The sequence below is a fragment of the Sciurus vulgaris genome (assembly GCF_902686455.1).
Source record: "Sciurus vulgaris genome assembly, chromosome: 7".
NCBI classification, from domain to species: Eukaryota; Metazoa; Chordata; class Mammalia; order Rodentia; family Sciuridae; genus Sciurus; species Sciurus vulgaris.
In genome coordinates this window covers 32,915,974-32,934,693 of record NC_136467.1, presented here as the reverse complement: position 1 = coordinate 32,934,693, position 18,720 = coordinate 32,915,974, and the positions used below count along the sequence as shown (strand labels likewise).

The following is an 18,720-nucleotide window of genomic DNA, read 5'->3' as shown; positions in this document are numbered from 1 at the left end:
AAACAACCTGGGAGGTGGAAGCCTAATAAAAGGTGACTTCTCAAACATGTAATTACATGTAATTATCCTTTGCAAGGAAGAGCTTCACAGGTGTAAAGAACCAGGTATTTAAGTAAAATTTCCTCAGTTATTCACATAATATGATTCCTAGGCAGATGAAAATTCATAGTAGATTTGGGGTTAACTATGAAGTTTAGCCAGAAATAACTATAATTAAAGACAAAATGGTTTTCAGAGTTTTAAAATTTATTTCAATTTTTTTCATAATCCAAATGGAAAAATAATACACTCTGAGGCAAGATTTCAAAGCAGCTGCTCAGATATGCAGTTTGATTTTTTTTTTTTAATTTTCAGAACTCAAAATTAATATTCCCTACCACAGAAGGACAGAAATACCACAAGCATCAAACCTCAGAACCATGGCCAGCAACTTTTCCCAACCACTTTTGCCGCTTTGCTATGAGAATGTGAATGGATCTTGTATTAAAACTCCCTACTCGCCAGGGCCCCGGGTGATTCTGTACGCAGTGTTTGGCTTTGGGGCCGTGCTAGCTGTGCTGGGAAACTTGCTGGTGATGACTTCTGTTCTTCACTTCAAGCAGCTGCACTCTCCAGCTAATTTCCTCATCGCCTCTCTGGCCTGTGCTGACTTTTTGGTGGGAGTAACTGTGATGCCCTTCAGCATGGTCAGGTCCGTGGAGAGCTGCTGGTACTTTGGAGCCAAATTCTGTACCTTTCACAGTTGCTGTGATGCGGCATTTTGCTACGCTTCTCTCTTCCACCTGTGCTTCATCTCCATGGACAGGTACATTGCTGTTACTGACCCTCTGGTCTATCCCACCAAGTTCACGGTGTCTGTGTCAGGGATTTGCATCTGTGTCTCCTGGATCCTGCCCCTGGTGTATAGCGGTGCCGTGTTCTATACAGGTATCAGTGATGATGGTATGGAAAATTTAGTAAGTGCACTTAACTGTGTAGGTGGCTGTCAAATTGTTGTCAATCAAGATTGGGTTTTGATAGATTTTCTGTTATTCTTCATACCCACCTTTGTTATGGTCATTCTTTATAGTAAGATTTTTGTGGTAGCTAAACAACAAGCTATCAAGATTGAAACTACGATGGGTTGTTGTGAAACAGAATCATCTTCAGAGAGTTACAAAGCCAGAGTGACCAGGAGAGAGAGAAAAGCAGCCAAAACCCTGGGGTTCACAGTGGTAGCATTTCTGATCTCATGGTTACCATACACAATTGATACATTGATTGATGCTTTTATGGGCTTTATCACCCCCGCCTACATTTATGAAATTTGCTGTTGGTGTGCTTATTATAATTCAGCCATGAACCCTTTAATTTATGCTTTATTTTACCCTTGGTTTAGAAAAGCCATAAAACTTATTTTAAGTGGAGAAATTTTAAAGGGTAGTTCATCGACTGTAAGTGTATTTACAGAATAAATCTGGAAGCATTAAGTGGAAGGAAGCTAAGGATATTTTCAAAATTTATGTGTTTATGATGAAATTAAATGCACAAAATGACTAAAACTTTTCAAAATTGGGGAAATACAGTAATCTTTGTCAGCCAAGAAGAAAAGACATAGAACAGTTAAACCATTGTAAAGATGTTTATTATAATACATAATAAAATTGTTTACATACAACATGGGTGTCAATGTGTTGTATGTGTTCTTGCCACGTGAACTTGTTTCTTCTAACGTGCTGAGTTCTAGATCTCAGTGAGATCTAGTAAATCGCTAATGATTAGTCAATTGCTAATCATCTTCTCTTTCATACTCAAATTTCCGTTCTTTTCAAATAACCATTCTTCTCTTACTAGTTTTCTGGAGTTGCCATAACAAAGCACTACACACTGGTGAATTTAAACAACAGAAACGGACTTATTCTAGAGGCTGTGAAGCCAGGATCAAGGTATTCCAGGCTGGTTTCTCAGAGGGACTCTCTCTCAGGCTGGCAGGCAGCCCTTTTGTTCTGTGTCCTCACCAGCCCTTCCTCTGTGTGTACCTGTAACCTAATCTCTTCTTACAAGATTGTCAGTCATGTTGGGTTAGGTCCCACACTAAATACCTCATTTTCACATAACTACGTCTTCAAAGACTAGCATAAGGACATTAACTTGTGAATTTTGGGTGACACCCTTCAACCCATTGCAGACAGTCCAGGTGTGATGACACCATCAAAGGGGCTGTTTATACACAGATCATCTGTGACTATTCCTCCAACTTCCTTCAATATTTTTTTCCCAGAAGTTTTGGGGGCAGCAGGTAAGCATCTTGTGCTTAATGGCTGCATGGAATCTTGGAATGTTCACACTCAGTATTGTGGGACAAGTAATTTAGTCACGGGAATCACATAATAATAGACATTGCCTGGAAATTTTGTTAAGTGGAAAAATCTACCACAAAAAGCTGTCATAATCTCTTTCACAACAGGCTCACCCGATTGGAGAAAGGGGAGTAGGGGGGGCAAAGGGAGGGGGAGTGGGAATGGGAAAGACAGTAGAATGAATCAAACAAAACTTTCATATGTCCATATATGAATACATGACCAGGGTAACTCCACATCATGTGCAACCACAAAAATGAGAAGTTATACTCCATTTATTTATAATATGTCAAAATATATTCCACTGTCAGGTATAACTAAAAAGAATAAATAGAACATTTTTAAAAAGAATTAAAAAGTTGAAGGAATAGATTGGCATAATGCTTATTAGCAAAATGGAACTGCAAATGAATGATCAGTGATCACTAGCAGTTACTTTTCTACAACTTTCACTTAAGCAACTTTCTCAACAGTTTTTCTCTCCTAAAAATAGTGTGTACAATAGTCCCCTCATATTCTCAGAGGATACATTCCAAGACCCCCAGTAGATACCTGAAAGTGAATTCTACCAAACCACATATACTTTTCCCCCTGAAGATATGTACCTATGATTTATATTTTAGGCACAGTAAGAGATTAACAACAATAACTAATAATAAACCTGAAGAATTATAATCTTATGCAATAATAAAAGTAATATGAATGTGTTCTCTCTCTGTGACTCTCAAGGATCTTATTGTACTATGCATTTTCTTTTTGTGATATGAGATGATATGATGTTTTCATGGTGAAATCATGTGAAGAACTAGGCATTTAGTAATCACTGTGATCATAACTTTTGTACTTTGAAATGTGACAGCAAAACTAGCATTAATATATTTTTCCTTCTTCACATTATCATGGAAAAGGCATTTGTTTTCACAGTGGATTATAGCAATATTGGCATATGATTTTTCTTAAGAGAACTTTAGACCTTTCATCTCTTCATTTAAAATAAGCACTTTAAGTTTTATGTTTGGCATATCTGAATTGACAATATCACTACTGTTGTGATTTGGGTCCATTATTAAGTAGAATAAAGGTTACTTGAACACAAGCACTGTGATACCGCAGTTAATAGATCTGAGAACCAACATGGTTATTGACAAATTGACTAGTGGAATGATAGTGTATACAGTGGAATAAAGATTGATTCATGCAACTCAGAACAGCACTCAATTTGAAACTTGTAAATTTTTTTTCTGGAATTTCCTATTTAATATTTTTTTTTTATCAAAGTTGATAGTGGTTATCTGAACTACACAAAATAAAACATGGGGAGATGAGGAAGACTACTGTAGTTCATTTCCCCAGAATGCTATGGGTGAAAGATTGAATGTCAATTCTGATTAAAAAAATAAATAAAAGGGTAGTATATTAAACAGAGTGTAAATGTGCATTCTGTAATTCTACATTTTACTCTTTGAAATATTTTACTTTGTCAATTCAATAAAAAGTCATTTCAAAATTCACATCTAGAGTATTTCATGTAATGACACTGAACTCTACTGAAGTAACATAGTGGTATATAGACTTTCTTTTCTTCTATCCTATGTTTTTCTGTGGATGGATTAATTAAATTATTGAAATATTTTTATCTCATTGGTTTCCAGTGAGACTTTTAGTTTTTTTCAAACAAATTTTGAGCACAATTATGTATAAGTACTTGTGTTAGGAAGGGTTAAGGATAAACACATAGTTTTTTTTTTTTTTTTCCTCAAGGAAAATGATTTTGAGGGGAATATGGACAACATATTTTAGATTATATTATTGAGGACCAAAATCATTTCAGGAAGTCTAAATCCTGTGAGCAAAAGCCCAATTCCCATTACAAGGCTGGAACTTCTTGATGGAATTTCTATAAAATTTTCCTCTTCCTCACATGTGACCTGAGCAACAAAAAAAGAAGTTAATGGAAACTTTATTTTCTGGAAAATGTATGTTGTAATTTATTTATTTTTATTATTATAATTATGAGCACATAACAATTATACAAATTAATCAGTTTCATAGGTGCACATATCATGCCATCCTCACTTCCACCCTCCCTCACCCTCCCCTCTCCCCACCGGGTCCTGGATTTCTTCCCAGTCTCTAAAGGTATTTTCACTTTCAGATCATCTTTTAAAAATTCTTCCTTCAATTTCCACATTTGAGAGAAAAACATGTGATACTTGTCTAGAAAATAATTTTGATGGGTCTTTAAGCATGTTTGAATTTGCACAGGTGGACAGGCATGTGGAAATCTTTTTCTGACATTAGGATTAATTTCCATAAATGGAGTCTTGGACTTGGGAAATTACAAGGTAGTGAGTTTCATGCTATCACTTAACAATACTAAATAGATCAGATTTACTGTGGCAGGTTAAAAAAAAAGGAGGTCAAGATTCCTATTTTTTGACTCTAAAGGACAAAGAGAAAAAAAAATAAGTGAAAGAGTCAGGCAACAGTTCCACTCAGTAAATGTCTTTTAGAATTGCACTGTTTCTAAGTTAAATTACAAATAATAAAAGTGACAGAAGTTCAAAGGTAGATTTTAGAATTTTGAAATTCATCCTGTGGGCAAGCAAAATATTTTGATATAAATGATGCCAAAACCTCCAATATAATTCTAAAAATGATGTTACTTTTCAACATGTAATAGTATGGGAACTTTACAAGACAGATAGAAAAAAGATTAGAATCTTCTATTTCTTCTGTGATAGTCTTTCTAAAGTGTGTTTACTTCAGATATGCTGATCATCACTTTCTGATAACATGAACATTGCCCACCTTTGTTGGTAGTACATGATAATCTCGCTGGCATTAGACCACTGAACAGAGTAGGAGGCTTGATTGCACAAAAATTCACCAATAGGCTTTGCTGAGTTAATCACATTACCACTCAAGAGACTGTGAACTAAGTCACAAGACCATGTTAATGTTGAGCACTGGAATGATAGTTCCACTTCTCTAAGTTCTGATTCCTCATTATTTCCTTAACTATATGATAAAAACATTTGTCACCAAGATTCAGCACGTACTTAGAGGTGGAACATTAGAAGCATTCTCTCTGTGGTCTGGAAATGGATATAAACAATAGAAATATCAATTTAGAAATACTAGCTAACACAGTGAGATGAGGGAAAGAATAGATATAGAAATTAAAAACTAAAAGTTAAAATATCATTACTTGCAAATGACATGACTGAAAATAAATTTGTCTAGGTTGGCCTTATTATCACTGAAAATTGTTCCCAAACACCAATAACTCTTTCCCTGATAATAGAAATAGTATAGCATATATTTGTCATAATTAGTCTAAGGTGTAATACATTCAGTGACTTTGGGTTTTAATACATATATCACCTACCATAATTTTCCTGTTACCTTTTTAAATTATCAAACTCTACATGTGAACATCTGCTTCCAATAATGCTTCCAATAATGGTAGAATAAGTTACAGAAACCAATTCTCCCACTTAAAAAGATTTAGAAAAATTGGAAAAAGTGTTTAAAAATATTTACATTATCAGAGAGATATAAAGGCAGTCAATAATTAATAAAAATTTCCAGGAAAAAGGAAATTTAGAGAGATAAATTTAAAATTGGGGCAACTATTTTGGTGCAGATATTAGGCAATTCCCAGAAACATCATCTGAGGAGATGAAGAGTCAAGCAGAAAACCTCATCAGTTTAATGAGAAAATGTTGGATTCTAAGTCCTAACAAGAAAGATGAGTCCAGGTTACATCCACCACCATTGCTTTTGGTTAAACCCTGGAACACTATTACTCCCTACACATTGGAGTAAATTCTCCCTTCAATTTGTCTTGGTTTCTGTGATGGGGAGTAGGATAATACAAGATTGCTTGTTCTCCTGACTACGTGCCAGCGGCAAATGCAAAATTTCTCAGTCCTCAAATAATTAAACCAATTTTTCATAGAGAATGTTTGAAACTCAATTAAAAGAACCAGAAACAAACAAACAAACAAACAAACAAAAAAAGACAAGACAGCACTGGTGGAAATCAACAGAAATAATGGACAAATAAAATAAATATGTAAAATTCACATTATGCTTTCAGATAACTAAGTTATACCTTTGACCTTTAAAAAACTATTATAGCCATAGTTAAAGAAGTAATAATCAAGCTTAGTATGAAAGCATAAACCACTTCAAAACATTAAAGTTGTAGATTTGAAAATTATTGATCTCTGCTTACCAAGCCACAAAGAACCCAGACATTGGGTATGTGGAAGTCTACTGATACATTGTACAAAAATACTATCTGTTGGCTCCTTTTGCCTGCAGGTCAAAATTAATGGTACAGAAAATTATTCCCTAAACTTCAGGGGATCTTCATTTGACTACTTCAGTAAACCTTATAGAAGTGAAGTCCCACATCCTGGGAACCTGGAAGTGGTTGAAAAGTTAGAAAATCTGAACATTGGCTGCAGACAGTGGAACTGCAGACCTCTGACGGGTTTGATGGCTGTAGTGGGGATCTGAGTAAGTACTTAAGTGTGATACTGAGAGCATCTAAAGACACAGAAAGGATGGCCTAATACAGAAGGCCATGGGATGAGGAATAAATAAAAGCGAAAATTAGAAAAAAGTATTAACTGAATGGTGATAAAAATATGACCAATCAAATAAATGATAACAAAATAAAAATTGAGGGATGTGGAGGGAAATTTTTGACTTGGATTATGATAAAACAACTGGTATCAAACCATTCTCCCCACTGAGAATAATTATGAAAGCTCAAATGAACAAACAGAACCATACTTAAAACATTGAAGCCCAATCAAGATAGCCCAGAATTGTTGGTTGAAATTATACAGAGAAGGGACACACATGGAGATGAGCTGCACCTTCTACAAAGATTATTTGTAGCAACATCTTCCTGCTGTGACACAAAGAGACTGATCAGAAAGTGGTGACCTAAGGCTGTAACTGATCTCAAGCAACTATTGGAGAGGGATAGTGGAAATTGTATGTTAATGACTAAAGAAGTCAATATTTGAGATGCCATGATCCAGGAGAAATAAGGACAGCAGAGAAGAGAGAGAAACATACTGTGTTGCTTTTGCTCTTAAGGATTTTCCAGATTCTACAGTTTTCCATGGTTAAGACTGAGAAACAAAGAAGAATGCAATTGCAAAAAAGCTAAATAGAGGTTTGGCACTCTCACAAAGCTGGAGAGGCAAAAATTGGAATTTGGGTTTATCACAGAAGAAGACCAAAGTATGTACCCTAAGATTTCAGGGGACCTCTGAGTAAGGGAAAATCAGAAAAAGATTAGCTTTCACTAGTTCTGAAATCTAAACTGGACAAATCAAATACCTGTTCTGGTTATTCTCTGCCAGACTGAAGAAATCTACATCCTCCCTGGAAGAAAACAACATCATTCAGATTTTCAGTAGTTTTCATATCTAATTAGCAGTACTCAATGAAAATAACAAAGCATTCCATGAGCTAGGACTAATTAAACACCAAGTGGAAAGAAAGACCCATAGAGGACCTAGATGCTGGGACTAACAGAATTGAATCTTTAAAAAAAGAAATTTCAATAGAAAACTGAAATAAATAAGGAGCAAAGTGGAAAGTCTAGAACTGAAAAATATAATACCGAAATAAAGAGTTCAATTACAGTCTAAGAGCAGATTAAAAACTGTAAAAGGATTAGTGAACAAAAACTGGTAAGTAGAAAATATCCAGAGAATGATTTTGAAGAAAGAAAAAAAAAAAGAGTTTTAAAATACAGAAAACAGTTTAAGTCTTATAGGTTATAATAAAAAGGTCTAAAGAAGTACAACATATAGCCATATGTTTAGAGTAGGATAAGTAATGCAGAGCCAATATTTGAGGATCTATTTCACTGACAATTTTTAAACATTGATGAAAGTCATGTTGACCACCTAGACATAGGAGGTGGTCAAAAGCTGCTGGCTACTACCGTGATTGTGGCATTAAAAATAAAATTACCTGGTGCATATGGTGGCACACAACTGTAATCTGAGCAACTTGGGAGTCTGAGGTAGGAGAATCCCAAGGTTGAGGCTAGCCTCAGCAACTCAGTGAGGTCTGAAGCAACTTAGCAAGACACTGTGTCAAAGTAAAAAATAAAAAAGGCTGGGGATGTAAGTCAGTGGTTAAGTGGCCCTGGGTTTAATCCCCAGTATATACGTAAAACCTGCTTTGAACATGAATTTTGTACTGGGACTCATGGGAACTTCCTGTGAAGCTTTTTGGAATTCCTATCATGCTTTAGGCAGTACATTACCTGTACAATGGACAGATTAAAAACTGTAAGATAATAACTATGACCAAGATTTCAAGAAAATTGGTGTGAAATGTCAATTGGAACTTCTGCAGTCATACTGAATTCAGAAATATCAAGTTACTGTAATGAGACAGAATTTTGAGCAAGAACTGCAGAGTGTTTCCAGATTCCTGCACAGACAAAATTAGCAGAAGACTGAGGGGAGATACAGGGATGAAAAGATGGAGAGAATACTGGGAAAAAAAGTTTGATGGAGCAAAATCTCTATCTCAGGTAAAGACTAAAAATGAAGGGGCTTGAGAAGAAGAATTAAGAACATCTAATTAGTCCCTAGATTTTCAAAAGTGAAACCTTTTGAAAGATAGAGAAAGGACCGATTATGGTACATTGACTCCAAAGTCTAAAATAACCAAACCAGGAAACTGTGAAATTTTGTCACAAATAGGTGCTCTGTAGCTTGTGCAAAAGAGATCACCAGATTCATAGCCCTTCCAAGGCCTGGAGGGAGTGTGTGGAGCACATCATGAGTTTAGGAAATAGTTGACATTTTTTTTTTTTTTGCATTGTGAAATGCATGACCATTTTGTAGGAGATGGAATCTACAAAGACCATCCAGATCTACTCTGGTAGAATGAGTCAGACTGCATCTCATCCGGCAGGTACTTTGGGAAAAATTTCTGCACTTTCCACATGTGTTCTGGTGTGGAATTTTACTACTCTTTTCTCTTCCACCTGTGTTTTAGCTCCATCAAAAGGTACATTGCTCTACTGACCCTCTGGTCTATCCCACCAAATTCAAAGTGTCTGTGTTGAGAATTTCCATTGGCATCTTCTGAACCCTTCACCTGGTGTCAAGTGGTGCCATGTTCTACAAAGGTGTTGGTGACAATGGAGTGGAGTGATTATCTAGTGTCCTCAACTGCATAAGAGGTTGTCAGCCTGTTATAAATCAAATTTGGATTTTGGCAGATTTTCTGTTATTTTTCACTCCTACCACTATTTTGATAATCCTGTATAGTAATGTATATCTAGTGGCCAGGAAAACAGGCTAAAAGGATTGAAGGTGTTAGCAAAGCAGAATCATCCTCAGACAGTTAGAAAAGCAGGGTAGCCAGGAGAGAAAGGAAAGTTGCCAAAACCCTGGGAATCATAGTGGTAGCATTTGTAATCTTACGGTTTCTGTATGTGATTGATTCATTTATTTATTCTTCGGTGGTTTTATAAGTCCTTCTTAAGTTTATGAGGTATTTTGCTGATTTAGTTACTATAACTCTGTTTTAAATTCTTTGATTTATACTGTATTTTACCCTTGGTTTAGGAGAACAATAAAACTTACTCTAACCAGCCAGTTACTAAGAGACAGTTCCTCAACCATAGATTCATTTTTTAAATCAGCCTAAATTTGAAATAGAGGAAGTCATTGACATACAATAAAGAGGTCTATGGAATACACTGAAATGCCAAATTTGTAACTAATCTAAATGAAATGTGATAGTTTCATATATCAAGTTAATAAATTTTAGAAGAATCAATAATACATGATGGAAATGAGAGTGGGGAATTGAGCATGTTTCTGAGCTGAGCCTGCTCATATTCATCTCAGAAGCATATGATTTAGTATCCCATTTCTGGGGAGTATCAAAAAATTGTGCAAGAATTTAAAGCACACATGTCACTTAACTCTGCAGTTCTGTTTCTAGCAAGTCACCTAAGAAAAGAGCCAGGTGAAGATTCTCCAACCTTATGATGACAAAGATGTTCATTGTATAACTCTCACTGTTAATGGGAAAAAAAAAAAAAAACCGATTGATATGGGATAAGTTAAATAAACTATACCTGATCTATGTAATGAAATGTTATGAAGTCACTAAAAAGCTTTAAGGAATTCTGCACAAATTGACATAAAGCAAAAAGACTCTAACACAAATTACAAAAGAATGAAGGTACTCTGACCCAAATACATGTACATATATTTCTGCAAAGTCTAATTTTATATATAGTAGATAGAGTGCATTAGGGAATATACCTTGTAAATATATTCTATCACTTAGATATTTGTGATAAAATAAATACATTAAAATTTAAATTGCCATTTCACATATTTCAGTTTTGATCTGAGCATTGAAATTAGCTTTGTTTGCATGTTTTAATTTAAGGGAAATATCTTTTGAGAATACATCTGCAACATATTATTTTTCACCTAATGAAACTATGCATTGGCATATGTTAAGAGCTACAACTTAAAGTGATTAATATATTGTGAGTATTACAACTTAATGTTATTAAAGTATTTTTCATGTTTTACAGCAGATCTTTAAGATCTTCCAACTCTTCTTTCACTAAATATTAATTATGTGCTGTAGTCAGGAGTTTTGGAATCTACGAGTATAATTCACAAAATTCATTCCTCCAGGAACCTATGGCTAGGTTTATCATTGATACCTTCTTTTTGTAAAAAAAAAGAAAAAGAAAAAGAAAAAGAAAAAAACTTATTTAAAAAATTGCAGGGGACTGTGAAGGAGTGTGTTTGGAAAAATTCTATATAGAGTTTTCATACATGAAAGAAGCAGGACAATTAACAAAAATTTGAAAACAAACAAACAAGGGCAAAGTGGAATGTTTAGAGACCCTCACTGCCAGAAAAGGACTGAGAAAGAAGAGGAGTATATTTTTTAACATCCCCAGTGTTTGACTTGACTTCTCTCTATATTTTTTAAAGTAATGGAAATATTTATTCAGTCCGTGGGTCTTAAAATGACCAGAAACTTGTATTCAAGTGTACTTCTCAGTCATTTCCATGAGTCTGATTACAAAGTTGATAGATGAAAAGCAAAATAATAACTGTTTATGAAAAACAATGACTTAAAACATAGAGTTAAAAATCTAATGAAATTCCAGTAATTAACAAAGAATTCAGTTATTTCCTTTGCATGCATCATTTCAAGATAACCACAGTCATGACTGACAGCATCATGCCAGGACCAACAGATATTCATAAACTTCATATGTTCTCTAACATATTCACATTAATACCATATCCATTCCAATATAACTTTTAAAGGATTTATAATTACCGTATTATCTGAAAATGTTCACATACAATTCAACATAGCAAATTAGCCTGATTAGCTTAATACCTCCTTTAAGTAAAATAAACATTTGAGAAGATCTGGGATTCTCAGCAAGGTCCCAAATTTAAGGTAAAAAAACAAAAGCTTAATTTAGAACTTGGATTCTGGGAAAGTCCTGCCAAAGATGTCAAAACAAGTTTAAAATGTGATTAAAACATTAACAACTGAGAAAACGTATTCATTCAAAGGCAGTAACAACTGCAAGAATTTAAAAGAAAACAAATGAAAAAACAAATAAACACCCCTATGTTTAACTGTCTCAAGACTCATATTTCTAAATAATAAAAAATCTAATAAAGAGAGAAGAAGAAATTATTTTGACAAAACATGAAAGCTAAAGATTCAGAAAAACTTTCTGCAATATGGTCCATTTTCTTTATGTGAAGCCTGGTGATAACCTGAAAGTTGAATCAGATTAGTTATTTAAATTAATTAGTTACAAAAAGAGTTTGTGTCCAAGTTTATGAGCTATATAAGAATATCAGTGGTTTTTCAAGATGGCGGCCTAGAGGGTGGCTGCATTACGTGTTGCTCCAGAACTCAGGATTCAAGAGAGGAGATATTGAGACGCTTGGGACCAACTCAAAGTAGCCGGGTGACTCTCACCCCCTGGGGGGGCATCCCGGATGGGACGGGGGTCCCGGAACGCAGGAAACTTTGTGAAGTAGAACTGCCGGCGAGACGCCCCTCCCCCCGCTGGAGCGCCATAGAGGAGGCCGCTCGGCACAGCGCTGGGACTCGGAGCAGCCACTGGGGCTCCGGCGGCTGCCCGGGGGAGGAGTGGCGGGGAGAACTGTGTGGACTCAGGACACCGGGGCCTGCCCTGAGGAGGAGGAGAGGAGCGTGGCCACTTGGATTCGGAGAGACTGCACCAGAGCTGCAGGCGGTTGCCAGAGGAGAAGCCGCGCGGCGAGCTGTTTGGAATCAGAACGACGCTTCTGAACACCGGGGCCTGCCCTGAGGACAAGGAGGAAGAGGAGCGGCCGCTTGGATTCGGGTGACTACACGGGAACTACAGGCGGTTGTCAGAGAAGGGGCTGCGTGGCGAGCTGTTTGGACCCTGACCACTTCTGAACCCCGGGGCCTGCCCGGAGGAGTAGGAGAAGGAGGAGAAGGAGCGCGGCGGGTCCTTTGGACTCGCAGTGACTGCATTAGTGCTCCAGGCGGCTGCTCAGAGGAGAAGGCGAGTGGTGAGTTGTTTGGTCTTAAAGTGACAGCTCCTGAACACAGGGGGGCTGCCTGGAGGAGAAGCGTGGTGGGACGCTTGGTCTTGAGGGGCCACACCAGAGCTCCGGGCGGTGCCCAGAGGACCCGTGCAGCGGGTCACGTGGATTCAGAGCCACTCAGAGGGACTGCTCCTGAACACCCGGGGGGTTATCTGGAGAAGGAGGAGGAACGGGGAGGGTCACTTCGACTCGGAGTGATTGATTGCCCCGGGCTACGGGTGGTTGGTGGGAGGAGGAGGCACGAAGTGAGTTTCTTGGACTCCTAGTGACCGCACCGGCATACTGGGCGGCTGTCTGGAGGAAGAGCCCTGTGGCGGGTCTCTGGGACTCAGAGCGATTGTTCGGGGCCACAGGTGGCTGCTCAGAGGAGGGGCCACGCAGCCAGGCAATTAGGTGCAGAACAGGGTCCCAGGATCTAGGAGGCTTCTGGGTGGAAGAGCCGTACAGAGACAGGCTTAGGGCGGAGCGAAGGTTCCAGGCCTATGGGCACATTCTCTGAGGAGGGGCAGCCTAAGGTGATTCATCTGCGAAGGGTGAGGCTCCCAGGCCCAGGAGGTAGGGCCGGGCCCCTGGAAACTTTGCAGAGGAAGGCAGCCCAGCCCAGGCAGTAGCTGTAAATTGAGGGGAACCTCTAGGAGGAAACTGACCAGCGAGACCTCCCCACTGGGTGAGTCTTCCCTGCCTGGTGAGGTTTCCCCACAAGGACGGTAAAACCAGAGACACAGGCCCAAACAGGCCTTGCCTCAGCCCACAGCCTAGGTCCCCTTTGGATGACCATTGGTCAACAAGTGGAGGCACCTCTGCCCACTAGCAGGGAATATACCCCACCTGAAGGCCACCACTCCTAGAGAGGCAGCTTCCTTGTGGAGCACCGCATTATCAACCTCCTCCAAGACTTCAGCCTCCTGAAGGCTAAGAGGGGATATATATAGAAATCTTCAGGGTCATTGTAAATCAACAGAGGAAATCTGCAATATCTCAGCGGTCCACTGATATCTGAACAACATGAGAAAACAAGGAAAGAAAATGCTGCAAACAAATCTAGATGTTACATCAATAAAACCCAATGACAGCATGGCAGAAGAAATGACAGAAAAGGAGTTCAGAATGTACATAATTAAAATGATCAGAGAAGCAAACGAGGAGATGAAAGAGCAAATGCAAGCATTGAATGATGAGATGAAAGAGCAAATGCAAGCATTGATTGATCGCACCAATCGACAGTTAAAAGAGCAAATACAGGAAGCAAAAGATCATTTCAATAAAGAGTTAGAGATATTGAAAAAAAACCAAACAGAAATCCTTGACATGAAGGAAACAATAAACCAAATTAAGAACTCCATAGAAAGCATATCCAATAGGATAGAACACCTGGAAGACAGAACCTCAGACATTGAAGACAAAATATTTAACCTTGAAAACAAAGCTGAACAAACAGAGAAGATGGTAAGAAATCATGAACAGAATCTACAAGAACTATGGGATATCATGAAAAGGCCAAATTTAAGAATTATTGGGATTGAGGAAGGCCTAGAGAAACAAGCCAAAGGAATGAACAACCTATTCAATGAAATAATATCAGAAAATTTCCCAAATCTGAAGAATGAAATGGAAAATCAAGTTCAAGAGGCTTACAGGACTCCAAATACACAAAATTACAACAGACCCACACCAAGGCACATTATAATGAAAATACCTAACATACAAAATAAAGACAGAATTTTAAAGGCTGTGAGAGAAAAGAACCAAATTACATTCAGGGGGAAACCAATACGGATATCAGCAGATTTTTCAGTCCAGACCCTAAAAGCTAGAAGGGCCTGGAACAACATTTTTCAAGCCCTGAAAGAAAATGGATGCCAACCAAGAATCCTATACCCAGCAAAACTTACCTTCAAATTTGACAATGAAATAAAATCCTTCCATGATAAACAAAAGCTAAAAGAATTTACAAAAAGAAAGCCAGCATTACAGAACATTCTCAACAAAATATTCCATGAGGAAGAGATGAAAAACAAAGAAGCAAATCAGCAAAGGGAGGAATTATCCTAAAGGAATTGTCAAATAAAGGAGGAAACAAGTTGTGTCAAACAAATAAATAAACAAAATTTAAAAAATGAACCAAATGACCGGGAAACCAAATCATTTCTCTATAATAACCCTGAATGTTAATGGCCTGAATTCATCAATCAAAAGACATAGACTGTCAGACTGGATTAAAAAGAAAGATCCAACAATATGTTGCCTGCAAGAGACTCACCTCATAGAAAAAGATACCCATAGATTAAAGGTGAAAGGATGGGGAAAAACATACCATGCACATTGACTCAGCAAAAAAGCTGGAGTATCCATCCTCATTTCCGATAATGTGGACTTCAAGCCAAAGTTAGTCAGAAGGGATAAAGAAGGTCATTTCATACTGCTTAAGGGAAGCATAAATCAGCAAGATATAACAATCATAAACATCTATGCCCCAAACAGTGGCTCATCTATGTATGTCAAACAAATCCTTCTCAATTTCAGAAACCAAATAGACCACAACACAATAATACTAGGTGATTTTAACACGCCGCTCTCACCACTGGACAGATCTTCCAGACAAAAATTGAGCAAAGAAACCATAGATCTCAACAACACAATCAATAATTTAGACTTAACGGACATTTATAGAATATTCCATCCAACCAAGAGTGAATACACTTTCTTCTCAGCAGCACATGGATCCTTCTCTAAAATAGACCATATATTATGCCACAAAGCTAATGTTAGCAAATACAAGAAGATAGAGACACTAGCATGTATTCTATCAGATCATAATGGATTGAAGTTAGAAATAAATGAAAGAGTAAAACACAGAAACTATTCCAACATCTGGAGATTAAACATATGCTATTATATGATGAATGGATAACAGAAGATATTAGGAAGGAAATTAAAAAATTCTTAGAGGTAAATGAGAACAAAGAAACATCATATCAAAATCTCTGGGACACTATGAAAGCAGTACTTAGAGGGAAATTTATTTCATGGAGTGCATTTAATAAAAGAAGTAAAACTCAACAAATAAACAACCTAACACTACAGCTCAAAGCCTTAGAAAAAGAAGAACAGAACAGCACCAAAAGTAGTAGAAGACAGGAAATAGTTAAACTCAGAGCTGAAATCAATGAAATTGAAACAAAAGAAACAATACAAAAAATTGACAAAATAAATAGTTGGTTCTTCAAAAAAATAAACAAAATTGATAAACCTTTAGCCACACTAACAAAGAGAAGACGAGAGAAAACCCAAATCACTAAAATTCGGAATGAACAAGGAAATATCACAACAGACAGGATGGAAATACAAAACATAATTAGAAGCTATTTTGAAAATCTATACTCCAACAAAATAGAAAATTTCGAAGACATCAACAGGTTTCTAGAGATATATGAATTGCCTAAACTGAATGAGGAGGACATAAACAATTTAAATAGACCAATTTCAAGTACTGAAATAGAAGAAGTCATCAAAAGCCTACCAACAAAGAAAAGTCCGGGACCAGATGGGTTCTCAGCCGAGTTCTACAAAACCTTTCAGGAAGAGCTCATTCCAATACTTCTCAAAGTATTCCATAAAATAGAAGAGGAGGGAACCCTCCCAAACTCATTCTATGAAGCCAATATCACACTGATACCTATACCAGACAGAGACTCATCAAGGAAAGAAAATTTCAGACCAATATCCTTAATGAACATCGACGCAAAAATTCTCAACAAAATTTTAGCAAATCGCATACAAAAACATATTAAAAAGATAGTGCACCATGATCAAGTGGGTTTCATCCCAGGGATGCAAGGTTGGTTCAACATCAGGAAATCAATAAACGTAATTCACCATATTAATAGACTTAAAGTCAAGAATCACATGATTATTTCAATAGATGCAGAAAAAGCATTTGATAAAATACAGCACCCCTTCATGCTCAAAACACTAGAAAAAATAGGGATAGTGGGAACATTCCTTAATATTGTAAAGGCCATTTATGCTAAGCCCATGGCTAATATCATTCTAAATGGTGAAAAACTGAAAGCATTCCCCCTAAAAACTGGAACAAGGCAGGGATGCCCTCTTTCACCACTTCTATTCAACATCGTTCTTGAGACTCTGGCCAGAGCAATTAGACAAACCAAAGAAATTAAAGGGATACGAATTGGAAAAGAAGAACTCAAACTATCCCTGTTCGCTGATGACATGATTATATATTTAGAGGAACCTGGAAATTCCACCAGAAAACTCTTAGAACTCATAAGTGATTTCAGTAAAGTAGCAGGTTACAAGATCAATGCCCATAAATCCAACGCATTTTTATACATAAGTGATGAACCTTCAGAAAGAGAAATTAGGAAAACTACCCCATTCACAATAGCCTCAAAAAAAATAAAATACTTGGGAATCAATCTCACAAAAGAGGTGAAAGACCTCTACAATGAGAACTATACAACACTAAAGAAAGAAATTAAAGAACACCTTAGAAGATGGAAAGATCTTCCATGTTCTTGGATAGGAAGAATTAATATTGTCAAAATGGCCATACTACCTAAAGTGCTATACAAATTCAATGCAATTCCAATTAAAATCCCAATGACGTACCTTACAGAAATAGAGCAGGCAATTATGAAATTCATCTGGAAGAATAAGAAACCCAGAATAGCTAAAGCAATCCTTAGCAGGAAGAGTGAAACAGGGGGTATCACAATGCCAGATCTTCAACTCTACTACAAAGCAATAGTAACAAAAACGGCATGGTATTGGTACCAAAATAGAAAGGTAGATCAATGGTACAGAATAGAGGACACGGACACAAACCCAAATAAATACAATTTTCTCATACTAGACAAAGGTGCCAAAATATGCAATGGAGAAAAGATAGCCTCTTCAACAAATGGTGCTGGGAGAATTGGAAATCCATATGCAACAGAATGAAACTAAACCCATATCTCTCACCATGCACGAAACTAAACTCAAAATGGATTAAGGACCTCAGAATCAGACCAGAGACCCTGCAGATTATAGAAGAAAAAGTAGGTCCAAATCTTCACCTTGTTGGTCTAGGACCAGACTTCCTTAACAGGACTCCCATAGCACAAGAAATAAAAGCTAGAATCAACCACTGGGATAGATTCAAACTAAAAAGCTTTCTCTCAGCAAAGGAAACTATCAGCAATGCGAAGAAAGAGCCTACAGAGTGGGAGAATATCTTTGCCAATCATACTTCAGATAGAGCACTAATCTCCAGAATCTATAAAGAACTCAAAAAACTCTACTCCAAGAATTCAAACAGTCCAGTCAACAAATGGGCTAAGGAAATGAATAGACACTTCACAGAAGAAGATCTACAAGCAATCAACAAACATATGGAAAAATGTTCAACATCTCTAGTAATAAGAGAAATGCAAATCAAAACCACCCTAAGATTCCATCTCACCCCAATTAGAATGGCGATTATCAAGAATACGAGCAACAACAGGTGTTGGCGAGGATGTGGGGAGAAAGGTACACTCATACACTGCTGGTGGGGCTGCAAATTAGTGCAGCCACTCTGGAAAGCAGTGTGGAGATTCCTTAGAAAACTTGGAATGGAACCACCATTTGACCCAGCTATCCCACTCCTTGGCCTATACCCAAAGGACTTAAAATCTGCATACTACAGAAATACAGCCACATCAATGTTCATA

General features: G+C 37.2%; 1 protein-coding gene across 1 annotated transcript; it reads left to right on the top strand.

Moving 5' to 3' along the window:
• Window positions 1–419: 419 nt before the first annotated feature.
• On the top strand, window positions 420–1,454 carry LOC306665650 (trace amine-associated receptor 8b; the record flags this gene model as incomplete). The annotated part of the gene is made up of 1 exon (XM_079147335.1): window positions 420–1,454. The coding sequence occupies one exon, from the start codon at window positions 420–422 to the stop codon at window positions 1,452–1,454; it is 1,035 nt and encodes a 344-aa protein (XP_079003461.1).
• Between the last annotated feature and the right edge of the window lie 17,266 nt (window positions 1,455–18,720).